Raw genomic sequence first — 14632 nt, forward strand, 5'->3', positions numbered from 1 at the left:
TTTCATTTTATTTTATTTCATTTTTTGTTAAAAAATTGGCAATACAACAAAATGGAAAAATAACGCACTAAAATACCTACATGGTAGCCTGTGTCACAGCCGCCTCTCCCCGGAAAAAAAATCAGAGAGAGTCTCTCTCCGATTTTTTTTCCGAGGAGAGGGCGCTGTGAAACAGGCTACCTACATGGCTATATAATACAAGTTCTTTGTCTATGACATTTTCTCCATCCATGTAAAATTCTCTCGTTAACTTGAACATTTAGGAAGCAGTTTTACTGCATATATATTAGTAATGCAAGACATACACTGTATTTCTAGCATACACGAACACAGTATAGTTTAGTGCATAACCCTGGCTATATATTTAACTCTTTCTTTTTTCAATGGAGGTTTTAAACAAGCTTAGCTGTCAAACATGTTAGTGTTAACTAACATTTCAAAATGTTTGGGCATAAACTCACTAATAGTGACTCTTTCAGATGAACTCCCCATGAATCTTCAACAACTTGTGAACTCAATAAAATTGAAAAAAAATACAGCTGCTTAAACCTAGAGATAATGTCAATACTTTGGTGGTAACCATCAACTAACTATACGTGTTTTTATATCGATTGAATAAAAAGGAACGAGAACTAGTCCAGTCCACTTTCATTTAGAAGAAGCTCCATTACTGTTGAGCACTCTCTTGAGGGCAAATCGGACCACATATTCAGTGTATATATACATGTAGTTGTATATCTTTACAGTTAAAAATCAAGAATACTTCACTTGCAGAGCTAAGTACAATATCCCTCGCACTGAGTTACAGATTTAATAACTTCCTGTTCAATGACAGTTCTTTAATAACTTGTCACTGAGAGACTGTATTATTGCATCCTGCAAGCAGAGCCTTTTCTTATGATACATATGTTCTGTGCTTTTTTCTGTGCAAAAAAAGAGATAATAAAATCAAAAAGAGAGGTAAGAGGTCCAACAATGCGTCATATAAAGAAACTTATGGGAATGCGTAACAAAGAGACATACGCACGTATATACACGGGTATATATGCGCATATATGCGCATATTGACATACGTATATATGTAAAATACACGGGTATAATACACGTGTGCATAGTTCACATATATCTGAGCTGCACTGAATTTATTGTTTTATTAAAATAAAAGTGATTTCCTCTAATAATGCTCTGGCTCTGCTGTGGAATATGTATCATTTGTCTTGACTAATCACTTAATAAACCCCTAATAACTGTTAGACAAGTATATATTTGTTCATTAATCTCGGCTGGTCAATGATGAAACTCTATATCTATTCCTGGTTTCCTTTTACAAGAAAAGTGAGAGGAAATGAGAGTCATCCCTGCGACTGGTCGTCCAGCAACATAAACTTGGAGAATATTCCTGTCGTCACCTGTGAAGATGACATTCAGTACAGTCAGTTGAACCACTACTGTCAGATGCAGAGGGGATTAGGAACCCCTTGTAAGGGAATATTTTCCTGTTTAGTGCACAGATTCAATAGTATTTACCAATATGACACAAACTAAGCAAAGCTTTGAGAGCTGATTGTATTGGATCCCCAGACAGGCAACTACCACAACTTAAAAATCCACCAAACAAAGATAATTTGGCACAGAAATGTAGAACTGTTCATTTGTGAATTGATTACAACTAAGTTACAGTCTGACATACTTGTGGATGTATGACTCACCAAGGTACAGGAACTTCTGAATTATATCCTAAACAAAGAAAATGTAAGATACTGGTGTTAGTTTAAGTGCTCTTTCTCTCTCTGTCTGCATGCCCTGGGAGACTCCCATATAAAATGGATGGGGGTGCTTGTCAGAAATTTTGAAAAGAGCCCCTAAGAGGTACCAAGATCCTGCTTTGTGGGCGTGGCTAGAATATTTTACACCCATAAGAGGTACCAATTCTAAAACAACACATTATCTCCTGTCATATTTTTTTTTGGCTCAATACCCTAACAGGTACCACAAAAGCTCCAGCTGTGTACCTTTTGAGGCTAAACACTCCAATAAGGGGGACCAAAACAACTTTTTAACCACTAAAAGGTACGACAAGCACTCTCGTTCTTTTCATATGGGGGTTTCACTCCCAGTCTGCGTGGCAATTCTCAGCTACCCAAATGCAAGGTATTGAGGAAATGCAACTCCATTCCACTCATTCCACAAGTGATTAGACATTCTTGGTTATTGACCTCAAAGTCAGTCAAGAGCTTAATGTCATGTGCTTCTCAAATTACTTCACCAAAAACAAAATAAAAATCATTTACGTCCAGTGAGTCATCTTCAAAACAATCAAAGGGTGAGTCCTCTGCATCAGGATCAATAAACAATGCATCAAATTCTTTGCCAACCTTTGAAGTAAATTTAGCAATTAATTAGTTAATTATAAAATAACATTACACATTATACATTCTGCAGATTGCTGGAAGAAGGCATTGTTGAGTGTATTTCATAACAGCAAAAACAATTTGCAAGTTAGAGTCAGAATATTACTTGAAATTGACCACTACTGATCAGTAACTGGCAATTTTGACTAGTAAATGTATATACACTGAAAATGCCGATGGGAGGTAACCTTAATTAAACAGTGTGATGTACGTATTTTATCTTTCTTACATGATTTAACATCAGTCAATATAATAGAGCACATTAATAATTCACTCTCACCTCAAAGTTACCAATTCTGTCACTTAATCCTAGAACTACAACATATTAAATTGATTATTTAAAGTAATAAAATTTAAGTGACATGAGCTAAGACAGTCAAAATATATATATGCAAAAAATAAGATAAAATAAGGAGTTTGTTTGGGGTCAAGGATACTATCCCTGCAGGCTTGCCATCTAGAGTTTTTGCGCACATGCTGTAGCGCCTGTTATGTTGGTGAAACCAACAGACATTTCATCACCCACATCCACGAACATCGTCACTCAGACAAGCATTCCAATATGTTTAAACACAAGGGGTTCTGATCATTGTCACTCCCTTTGTCTGGAAGAATGTTTTAAAATTCTTGACTCGGCTTCCACTAGCTTCCAATTAAAAATCAAGGATGCCATACACATCCTTTGGGAGCAACCTTCTTTAAATTCCCAAGTTAAGCATCTTAATTTATCCCTTTCAAACTAATTAGTCTCTTTTAATTTAGTGCTATACTGTATGTTCACTTTTTTCTGTTTTGCGCCTTAATCCTTAATTATTCTTGTTTTCATCACACACTAGTTGCTCATTTTCTATTGGTATTCTTGTAGACTGACGATGGATGATGTTTCATCCAAAACATGTCTTGTTGAAGAGATGCACTACGAATTTCAAACACATTGTGTGGATCCTACTTTATACTGCTAAGAAGCCTCGATAAGCAAACAGAGCAACAAAAAGAGCAAGCAAATCAGCTCCAACCAAACTAAGCCATATTCTGATTACTATATAGTAATACATGCATACAGTAGGTCATTTCCCTCTTATTAGTGACTATACCTTCACTACCCCCTAGAGTAGCCAGTTTAAAGGCATCTTTATGTGTCAGGGGTTTGTAGGAATCACTTTTACTGAAAGCCATGACAGTTGAAGCAGTAATACACTGACGGATAGCCTCTAACATTGATGGGGAGTGTCCTCCAGAGACATCTGTTGTTTGAAAATCATACAAATAGGCTATCCTCATTATGAAGGCAATACTTCTGCATCAACTCCTGTTTAACTCCCAGTTTATCTCTACACTCTCCCAAGTTGAGTAAGAACTCAGAAATTAGTTTTGTATCACTTTACTTTGTGGCTGTGGGTGTGGATGTGCATGAGGATAAGGATGTGGATGAGAATTAGGATGTGAGAACCTGTGGATAAGACTGAGAACATGGATGTGGATGTGGTGAGGACAATACTGAGCACGTGGACATGGACGTAGACGTGGACATGGCTGTGCATGTAGATGAGGATGAGAATGAAGATGATTGTGAGGAGAATAAGCATGAGTATAAGGATTAAGAGGCAGAGGAGAATGAGAAGAGACGATGAGGATAAGGATGAGTGTGAGGAGAATAAGCATGATCATGAGGAGAAGGATGAGCATGAGGATTAGGGTGAGGATGGTGAGCATAAAGATGAGCATAAGTTGGAAAATGAGGGTGAGGATGAGGAGGATGATGAGAAAGATAACGAAGATGTGGGTGAGGAAGAGGATGAAGATAAGGGTGAACCTGAGGATCAGCATGTGGATGATGAAAATGACAATGAGGATGTGGATGAGGAAGAGGACGAAGATGAGGCTGAGCCTCAGGATCAGCATGTGGGGTATGATGAAAATGATGATGTGGATGGGGATGAGGATGAGGACGAAGATGAGGCTGAGCCTAAGGATCAGCATGTGGAGTATGATGAAAATGACAATGAGGATGTGGATAAGGATGAAGATGACACTGAGCCTGAGGATCAGCATGTGGAGTATGATGAGAATAACGATGAAAATGATGAGACGTAGGTGAAGATGAGGATGAGCCTGAGGATCAGCATGTGGAGGATGATGAGAATGACAATTAGGATGATGAGATGTGGGTGAGGATGAGGATGAAGATGAGGATGATCCTGAGGGGATCAGCATGTGGAGGATGATGAGATGTGGGTGAAGATGAGGATGAGCCTGAGGATCAGCATGTGGAGGATGATGAGAATGACAATTAGAATGATGAGATGTGGGTGAGGATGAGGATGAGAACAAAGATGAGGATGACCCTGAGGGGATCAACATGTGGAGGATGATATGTGGGTGAAGATGAGGATGAGCCTGAGGATCAGCATGTAGAGGATGATGAGAATGACAATTAGGATGATGAGATGTGGGTGAGGATGAGGATGAGGATGAAGATGAGGATGATCCTGAGGGGATCAGCATGTGGAGGATGATGAGATGTGGGTGAAGATGAGGATGATCCTGAGGGGATCAGCATGTGGAGGATGATGAGAATGACGATTAGGATGATGAGATGTGGGTGAGGATGAGGATGAGAATGAAGACGAGGATGACCCTGAGGGGATCAGCATGTGGAGGATGATGAGAATGGCAATAAGGATGATGAGATGTGGGTGAGGATGAGGATGAGAACAAAGATGAGGATGACCCTGAGGGGATCAGCATGTGGAGGATGATGAAAATGATGATAAGGATGATGAGATGTGGGCGAGGATGAGGATGAGAACGAAGATGAGGATGACCCTGAGGGGATCAGCATGTGGAGGATGATGAGAATGACGATGAGGATGATGAGATGTGGGGAGGATGAAGACGAGGATGAGCCTGAGGATCAGCATGTGGAGAATGATGATCAGGATGATGAGATGTGGGTGAGGATGAGGATGAAGATGAGGATGAGCCTGAGGATCAGCATGTGGAGAATGACGATCAGGATGATGAGATGTGGGTGAGGATGAGGATGAAGATGAGGATGAGCCTGAGGATCAGCATGTGGAAAATGATGATCAGGATGATGAGATGTGGGTGAGGATGAGGATGAAGATGAGGATGAGCCTGAGGATCAGCATGTGGAAAATGACGATCAGGATGATGAGATGTGGGTGAGGATGAGGATGAAGATGAGGATGAGCCTGAGGATCAGCATGTGGAGAATGACAATCAGGATGATGAGATGTGGGTGAGGATGAGGATGAAGATGAGCCTGAAGATCAGCATGTTGAGGATGATGAGAATGATGATTAGGATAATGAGATGTGGGTGAGGATGAGAATGAAGATCAGGATGAGCCAGAGGACCAGCATGTGGAGGATGATGAGAATGACCATGAGGATGATGAGATGTGGGTGAGGATGAGGATGGGGATGAAGATGAAGATTAAGATGAGAAGGATGAGAATGAGGAAGAGCATGGGGACAATAATGGTGATGTTGTTAGTGATAAGAACAGTAAACGTTGACAACAATTTGGCTTCTTAATGTAATATTATACGTATTAAATGTAGAAAATAATAAAATTAATACTTAGCTTAATTTCATTAGAGGGAATTACCTGTGCCAAGACCAATTTTCAACTTCCTGTCTAACAAATGTCTCACATCAGCAACACCACTTTTTAAACTAATGAGACAAGACATACTATTCAAATTAAAATTCTACATCTCTGAAATAATGAAACATGTGCAATTGCAGTCTGTTAATAATTAAAAGCCTTTGATACTGTGACTAATTTTAGCTGACATCCTAGCTACATCAGGTATTAAATACATTATATTTATTGCACAATTTGAAGCACAATATTCTGTGCAGGTAGATAACTATAATTATTAATTATTATTAAAATAAATCATGGATATGTATTCATTGAACAGTCAGAGTTCATAGTAGAAACTTACTCAAAATTTGAGGCAGGGCAGTGAGATACCCCTGTTCCATGGGACAGCAACACATCAATCTCTTCCTCACTAACATAAACACAGTGTGCAAAGTAGGTCTAAAATTAATGAAGCAGACACTTAAATCTTGTCAAAGCTAAACCCTTATGTCTACATGAGGCAACAGCTGTGAAACTCAAGAGGTTTAGATTCTGTAAATAACTGGACCCAGTAGAAACCAATTTCATTGTGCTCCTTTGGACTTCCTAAAGTGCCCCTTTGGTCCACAAGGATCAATAGGTAATGGTTGTACAGTGGAACCCCAGTTTAACGATATGCCAAGGGAACATTAAAATTATATCGTTAAACTGGGATAATGAATTCCCGGTATAACAATATTGTGGGAAAATTTCTGAAAATATCGTTATACTGGGATAAAGCTGATAATCGCCTTTTTACTGAACGTTATCTAATAAATTTGTAATTGATCATCAAAGAGTTACAACATCCAGAGTATTCTTCATTGTCCTTAAAACATGTCAAAAACAGTTTGTACAGCTCATAAGGTGTTCATTACCTAAAATACAGAAAATTCTGTGGAATGAACTTCAATGTTTTTGATTTTATCGTTATAACCTGAAATATTTTGCGACCGGTCAACGACATTCTCATCATTAAACCGGGAATATCGTTATACCGAAGATCATTATACAGAGGTTGTGCCCCATACATTCTACTATGGCTTTTGCTGGGCAAACGAATGTTGATCGTTATACCGAAGACCATTAAACCGGGGTTCCACTGTAAACAGTCTGAAATTTTGTTGATCTCATCTGTGTCAAACCACAAATTATTTTGAAAATAAAAAAATTGTACATGAGTATACATGTAACTCTGAAATCTTCACCTACAAAAACATTTAATCACAAAATTGTCTTTTCTTTTGGGGGCTCAGTTGTGCAAGATTCATCATGAGTTTAACATCTGCCACATAATTGCATGTGTGCAGTATCATAAAAAGACAAGAAAAAAATCAGCTTGTTTGTTTCTGAAAGCAAAAGAACCTGAAAGCCTTTTAACCTCAGAGCAATCTGGAAAGGACAATCACATTTTCTTTCTACCTTTCTACCTTCCTTTTCTACCTTTCTTTTCCAAACTGTAGCAAAAAAGCAAATAACCCCACAGTGCAATAACTTAATACATTCAATCATTTACCTTGTCTGTCATGACCCCACACTCCTCGTACATTTTGGCCAAATTTGAAGTTCCAGATTCAAACTCATCATAATTAAAACCACCAAACTCATCCTCGATTTCACGCAAGTGGCCCTGCAAAGTATATTGGAATAACGGAAAATAAATAATCCAGCTATCACGCAATACTGGTAATTATATTTTAAGTATTTATTACATGTTCTCAGGATATCAGGCGATCAGCCAACCAATCAATTAATCATTTAATTTTAAAATCAATCAATCAGTCAATAAACAGAACTGATTCAAGTTAAATCTCAAATATCTGTAAGTCAACTCAGTCAACTCAACTGTACTTGGCTAAGTCTTGTGCGCCACATTTCCATTAATTCATCATCTCCTCAATAATTATCATAGCACAGACATAAGTTTACCTTTACTGACCTGAACAGGCACATCATACTTTTTTGCCAGCTCTCCATGAATAGTCAGAAGTGATTTACTACATCGAGCAATTCCCCTTGGAGTAACAACAGGGGTTAAAAGAGGATTCTAAAAAATAATTTCCAGACGATTATATTAAAATAAATGACTATTTGAAGAGTTGGGTACAATCCTAAAAGTATTATATGTCACACATGCATGCAGTGTATAACCAACTGCTCCAGTTGGAACAAATTAAAGCTAACTAATCAGAGTCAACTGAGAACAAAGGATGACAAATCATTTTCGCAAACAGACCAATGGCATACATTTGAAGAATACCAGCAATCTGCCATAAAAGCTTAACGAGTATAGAAAGTGCTGTATTTGGAATGAAACAGGACCAAATATTCCAAGCAAGGACCAGGGTCCCACACAACCAAAATGTTCTCAGACTACTCCACCCAAGATTTCTAGCTATACTGTAACTACAGTGCATATTTCATCAGATAATTAATTGAACTAAAAATTCTGTACCTTTACTGGAATGCATGTGCACTGGACAGTATATTGTCTTTCCAGTGATTACCTGTTGCCCACCCTACTGGGATTTCTGGAAACCATCTCAATGTACTAAGTACGCTGTATACAGACTTTTGTAACAAAAGAGAACTGCATACTGCATTATTCCACTTACATTCATGTCAATTACATGCTTGATAAACCTGAAAATCGAAACAAATTCTTTAGACGTCAAATAAATTCTTCAAACATCATATTGATCAAGTTTTAATCCCAGGGGTCTACTCCTCACAATGGACTATACATGGAGGCTATATGCCCCAAAGAGCGTGCCTTTTTCAGGCAAGTCAGGCATATAAAACAGTAGGGATTTTATAGGCTGAAGAATACAAAGGGTAGAGAAAATAGTCATTTAGGAAACATATGCAACTAAATTGGCTCATTCATCTAGTGTGGCAATTAGAGGTAATTAGGGGTATCTCTAAGCAAGTCAACAGATCTCAATGGCCAATATATCATGGCATGTCTGTAGTTCTTGGAAATCAACATTAAGCTGGTTAATTATAATGATAATGATAATGATAATGATAATGATAATGACAATAATAATAATAATGAATGATAATGATAATGATAATAATGATAACAATAACAACAATGACAATGATAATGATAATGATAATGACTTTATTAGATAACACAATTTCTAGTAAACCAGTACATGTAGTTCTCATTGTGGTCCTAATATACTTGAGAGTGTGTGAAGCAGGGGCAAGGGAGTCTGAATGTCCAACTTTTATTAATAAATTTATTCACATACCTTCACTTTACTGCAAATATCATTCTTGAACGGATTATACAAAACTACAAAATTAACCCACCTTTCTGTTTCTTCACTGCAACATTCAGTTGACTTATGATAATCGTGGGTGCTACTATCAATATCTGGCATTCCTACATATCCCCGCTGGCCAAGTTCCACTACAGAAGAATTAACAAAAAATCGCCCAAATGTAAATATCAAGCATTTAAGCACACACCATGTAGCAACTGTAATACAATATAATTATATCCATTTGGTATAACTAAGGTTTCCTTGTGCGACATCTCAGGACCACACCCAGAAAATTTAGAACAATTTATTCAGTATTGTGAACCGTTCAGATCTTGCAAACAAACGGTCAAGTTGTTCTGCAATATGCTTCAATGATGCTAGCTCAAAAAGTGCCATCAATCAAACAAAACCGGCTAATGCTACATGACTAAGCAAATAAACTAATGTCAAACAAAAGTAGCTCACCAATAATATCACAGAGAGCCAGAGTAGCATTGTAATGATTTGTAGCAAAATAAGATGCTGTTGTTGTACCATTCTTCAGTAATCTCCTCTGAGACGAAAAACAAATCACATTTGAGTAACTAGGTAAGGTACGCCTGTGCCAGGCCAAGTGGTACAATAATGCCACCAGACCTTGTCTCGACTAGGCCCTGACCATACCAATACATTTTCATTTGAAAACGCATAATGATTTTATGTGTTTTCGGCTAGCGTCTACACTAAAACACACGAAAGTGCAGATAAAAATGGAGAATTTCAAAAACGTTTCCAAAAGTAGAGCATTTTAATTTGAAAACACAGAATTTGTTCAGAAATTTAAACATTCTGTTTCTAATGTGAACAGGTGAAAAAAGGGTCTTAAAAATGGTGAAGGAAAATAGTGTCATACATTGTCCCTTCCATCACCACTTTCAAGCATTTTAGTGGGGACAACAGGTAAAAACACATCAAAAAGTATCCATTTGTGAAGGAAAATGCAATAGTGTGGACCGCTGAAAACAAAACAAAACAAAAATGCCAGTGTGGGCGAAAATGTTTTGCTTCATTATTGGTTGAGACAAGAACGGATACTTTTAAAAACGCATTACAAAGGCCTATCTGTAGCATTGAGCACTCTGGGAGTATTTCTACACCCTCCTCAGTTGGATGGGATGTTGTCCATTGCTGTATTACCCTCCAGCGTGAAATTCAACAGTTCCTATTTCCTGCACACTCAGGAGGAAAGAGGCACTGTGAGAGTTTTAACGTGTCTCACCCAGGAGCACTGCCCAGTGACCCCAGCCATGGCTCAAAACCAGTCTGCTAGTAACACACAGTTTGATGCACCAACCATGATGCTACTGTCTGTCCCACCAATCAGTCCAAATACCATTAGGGTGAAGAAAAAACACACAGTATCATTTTTATTATTTTTATCACACTTGAATGATCTATTTTAACAACAAGGTCTGTAAAATACGCAAAGATACTGTAAATTTAATTAGGAAAGAAAGCCTGACAAGGCAAGGCAAGGCAAGCAAGATAGTTAAGTCTATAATTACCCGAACATATGTTTCAAGTACTAAAAATTCTAGCAGTTATCTTATAATAATATTTAATTATTTCTCACCACTACTTTCCTGTAGACATTGCGTGCAAGGTTTATATCTTTAAACTTCGCTTCTATTGGGAATGTGTACTTCATTAACCACTCAACAACAGAACCATCATAGCCTGTGCCAGTGAAGGCATACTGTGGTGCATGGATATGAGTATCAATCAGTCCTGGCATGATAAACTGCCTTTACCAGTCAATATAAAAGAAAATAACAAAACATCAATAACTGTATTTATCATGATTAAACTGCGTCTTTCAAATTAGTATTAAGTGGCAATATTTTCCCATCAAATTTCTTTAAGGGTATGAAACTTCACAAATGTTTGTGAATCTTTAGATCTGACACTGTCATGATACTGTATAATAATTGTATCTGTATAATTATATCATAATTCATAATTCATACATAATAATAATTATTATTATTATTACTATGGGACCAAAAAAATATTTTAATTGAAATAATATATTGATCATACTGGTATTGTTACATTCAATGAAATATTTCTTTGCCTAATCTTCCAATATAAATTAATGCTACCAAAGCTAAAGGGGTAAAAGCTTTTAGAGAATTTCAAGATTTGTATTTTAAAACCCCTGTGAAAGCAAATAGCAGTACTTAATACCTGGGCGTCAAGAAAATTATGTCCTCTGAAGTGAATCCATACTGGAATCCTAAATGGTCTTGGTTTGATCCCCCATCCGCTATGAATAAAATCTATAACATTGATGAAAGAAGACAAAAATACAGTTTTAAGTCATGATTCCTTGGTAATAATCAGAGAGTAATGAACAGTTGTTTGGGCTAATAACTACCAACTTTGAAAAATCTAAATCCAGCAAAACCTGGTATAAAACAAGGTAAACATAGTTACGGTCATGAAACTTTATCACTGTGTCACAGTTATATTTTCATATATTAGAAGTCAAATTTGTTATGGTATTGCACAAGGTTCTGGCACAAACACTGCATGACTTGACATTCTAGAAGTTTCCAGAAACTTAAATATTCACGTCTGCTCTTCATAACAAATTATTCTCGCATTTTGATTGTTTCTTACTTATGATCTTTCAGAGGACAGAATATAGACGACGTCATTAACATTTTTTGGTTCTTCATGATGTAAAATAGATTAAGATACCATGTTGCCATGTGTCTGTTCAGTAATAGATCAGAGAAGACATCAAAGTGTGGCAAGAGCATCAGTGGCACACTTACTTAATGGCCTGGGGGGGCGAACTCTCACACTAAAAGGACCAGGGGATGCTTATTGCAAATATTGAAAAGAATTAACCCCTGTGAGGTACCCAGATCCTGTTTTGTGAGTGTGGCTTGAAATTTTGTTCACCCCTAAGAGGTACCAATTCTAAAACAATACATTATCTCCTGTCATATTCTTTTGGCTCAATGCCCTAAATTAAAAGATGCCGCAAAACCTCCCGCTGTGGACTTTTTAGGGCTGAACACCTTAAGAGGTACCAAAAACACTTTATTAAACCCTAAAAGGTACGACAAGCATCCCCATGCTTTTTATAGTCCCCCTCCCCCCCCAAACTGGGCTAATGGCTCCTGTGCCAAAATTTTGCTCTTACAAAAGTTTGACGTCATCTGTGATTCATTACTGAACAGCTGCCCAGCAACATGAAATCTATTTGTTAAATAATAGTATATGGAAGTTAAAAGTAGGGGTTTAAGGGTGACTTTTTTTACCATTTGCCAAAATTTTGTCATGTATGCCTCTAGGTGTGCAGGGCTCAAAAAAAGTGCTGTCCCATTGCCCCGGACAAGTAGATTTTCCTTCTGGGCAAGTAACTTTACATTCTCACTTGCACAATGGGCAAGAGACCAAGCAAGTCATCTGCCAACTAAATCATTAAAAGGGCAAACTAAGACTTGCCATGGGCAAGCAAAATTTGAGAGATACTTGTCCCAAGGGCAAGTTGGAATTCAAGTTTTTTTCGAGCCTTGGGTGTGGGGGTATTTCCTATAGTCACCTAGTTTTTGGCCCAGGGGATGGGAGTTTGAAAAACTGAAACTTCAAAGTTCAAATGCCTTGAGGTTTCCTATGGTGGATTCTATAGTGGAACCTTGTTAATCTGGTCACCAATGGACCACAAACATCTGGTCATGTTAACCAATGGGGTGGCCATATTGAAGGGGTTCTCTAAATATAAAAATGACTGATTGCGCTTTTGTTTGGGCCAGAATAAAGACGCCATAATAATGAGGTGGCCATATAAATGGGGTGGCCACAAGACGGGGTTCCACTGTAATTGATTTGCACACAAAATCTACCCACCCACCTATCCCCTAATTCAGTTCGTCTTTCCAGCTGCGTCCAGCCGGGAATTCGACTGATTAAGAAGCTGAGCTTTTAATTAGCCAAACAATGCATAATTTACGGTTAGTCTGAGTACACGAAGATATAGGTTTGGCTCATAAACTGGCTCTGAACTGGATCTTAGGTACCGGTACACAAGAACCGATACAATGTAAACAAAGAAACTAGCTTTTGAACCTGTAGGTAGCAATATCTGTAGAGTATACACAAACTTACTTTTCCAGATGTACTGACTCCCACTAATTTATCTTGCATTATTTCCATCACATTTTGAGAGGTAGAATGAACAAAGTTTCCACGGAAAACATACGAGCACTTTTTGAACTCGTATTTGTCCGCCATGTTGGATTCTTTTCTCGTCCTCCGCCGTTGGTCTGTGTAATATTGATACGTTTTTCCTCTTAGAGTGGACAAATAATACAGGTATATAACCACGTCTACACCCCACCCGTCTGAATATTAGGGCCTTTCGCAATTTACTCCCCAACAGGGACAAGAGGGACAACTGGCATTCCAAAATGGCCAAAGGACCTGGGATACTGCCCTCCCCACTCCCCTCTCTTGGATGCTGGCCTCCTCTCTGTCACGCAACGCTAAGGTCTCGGAGAGAGAGAGGGTCCTCTGTTGGCCATGTCGGCTTTGCGTGACAGAGAGAGGGCCGGAACTAAACTGGAGGATGTTCTGTCCTGTCCCTGTAACACGGTCCCTGGGTCCCTGGTATAAACCTGCCGACGTGAGCCCTAGACGGAACGAGTATTGAATTGAACGTGATTTGGGAGGGCCTTTCCCAATTTTCTGCGGTAAAGCCCCTTTTTGAAAAAGCTTGTGGTAAGTACACGTAGGCCGAGGAGATGGGTCTCAGCATTCCAAAATAGTCCAAAATACTCTATCTAAAATAGTCGTCGACAATAACGAAACAACCCAAAAGTCAAACATTATTATGTAAACGCCATTCCAAAAAGATATCCGATAATCCCAAATTGCGACAAATGAAAATGTCCCATTGCTGACTCTTTCCTACAACCGCAATTTTAAGCCGCGTCGTACAAATGCAATACGACTTTATGAATGCCAATTTGATTCAGCCTGAGATTCATTCACAGACAGCGAAATAATTTGTTTTTCACATCTTTTTCACATAGTTTTATAGTTGATCTGATAAATGACCTGTTAGCCATGTTTTCCACTCATTTGTATGCAAGACCGCTTTTCTTGTGAAGACGCTCATAGAAAGCTGAAAACTCTAACTCCAATGCACCTAAGAAGAAATGATTAGATGCATTATCTATTTCACCCGGGAACTCCTCAGTATTTTACCTTTAACTTCGGATTTTCGTTAATTCATTCGAT

General features: G+C 38.1%; 2 protein-coding genes and 1 long non-coding RNA gene across 5 annotated transcripts in view; 1 reads left to right on the top strand and 2 right to left on the bottom strand.

The window, feature by feature from the left end:
* The window catches only part of LOC145479801 (guanine deaminase-like), a 121952-nt gene that overhangs the window by 64455 nt on the left and 42865 nt on the right, over window positions 1-14632 (bottom strand). The window lies entirely within an intron of this gene.
* On the bottom strand, window positions 9-14112 carry LOC145479796 (guanine deaminase-like). 2 transcript variants are annotated; one of them, XM_081458249.1, is made up of 15 exons: window positions 13499-14112; window positions 11567-11658; window positions 10953-11124; window positions 9806-9893; window positions 9387-9486; window positions 8681-8708; window positions 8005-8112; window positions 7582-7695; window positions 6388-6485; window positions 6045-6130; window positions 3506-3655; window positions 2692-2726; window positions 2292-2375; window positions 1710-1737; window positions 9-1409 (listed from the first exon to the last, which is right to left on the bottom strand). In XM_081458249.1, exons 1-15 carry the CDS (start codon window positions 13622-13624, stop codon window positions 1288-1290), a joined length of 1431 nt encoding a protein of 476 aa, XP_081314375.1. In that variant the 5' UTR covers window positions 13625-14112; the 3' UTR covers window positions 9-1287. The 2 variants fall into 2 exon arrangements, with proteins under 2 accessions (XP_081314375.1, XP_081314376.1); XM_081458250.1 differs by having other exon boundaries at window positions 11-1409; window positions 6045-6112.
* LOC145479798 (uncharacterized) lies at window positions 3662-6038 on the top strand. The gene is made up of 2 exons (XR_014048459.1): window positions 3662-3896; window positions 3957-6038. It is a non-coding gene; the product is annotated as an uncharacterized LOC145479798 (long non-coding RNA).

Source organism: Orbicella franksi, chromosome 2, assembly GCF_964199315.1.
Source record: "Orbicella franksi chromosome 2, jaOrbFran1.1, whole genome shotgun sequence".
Classification (NCBI taxonomy): Eukaryota; Metazoa; Cnidaria; class Anthozoa; order Scleractinia; family Merulinidae; genus Orbicella; species Orbicella franksi.

Excerpts from the sequence above, each read along its gene's own strand:
- LOC145479796 (XM_081458249.1), bottom strand. The coding sequence starts at position 13,624 with ATGGCGGACAAATACGAGTTCAAAAAGTGCTCGTATGTTTTCCGTGGA. Across the intron at positions 11,659-13,498 it reads GAGTCAGTACATCTGGAAAA|ATTTTATTCATAGCGGATGG; the intron begins GTAAGTTTGTGT and ends TCAATGTTATAG. Across the intron at positions 1,410-1,709 it reads TCAGAAGTTCCTGTACCTTG|GTGACGACAGGAATATTCTC; the intron begins GTGAGTCATACA and ends TCATCTTCACAG.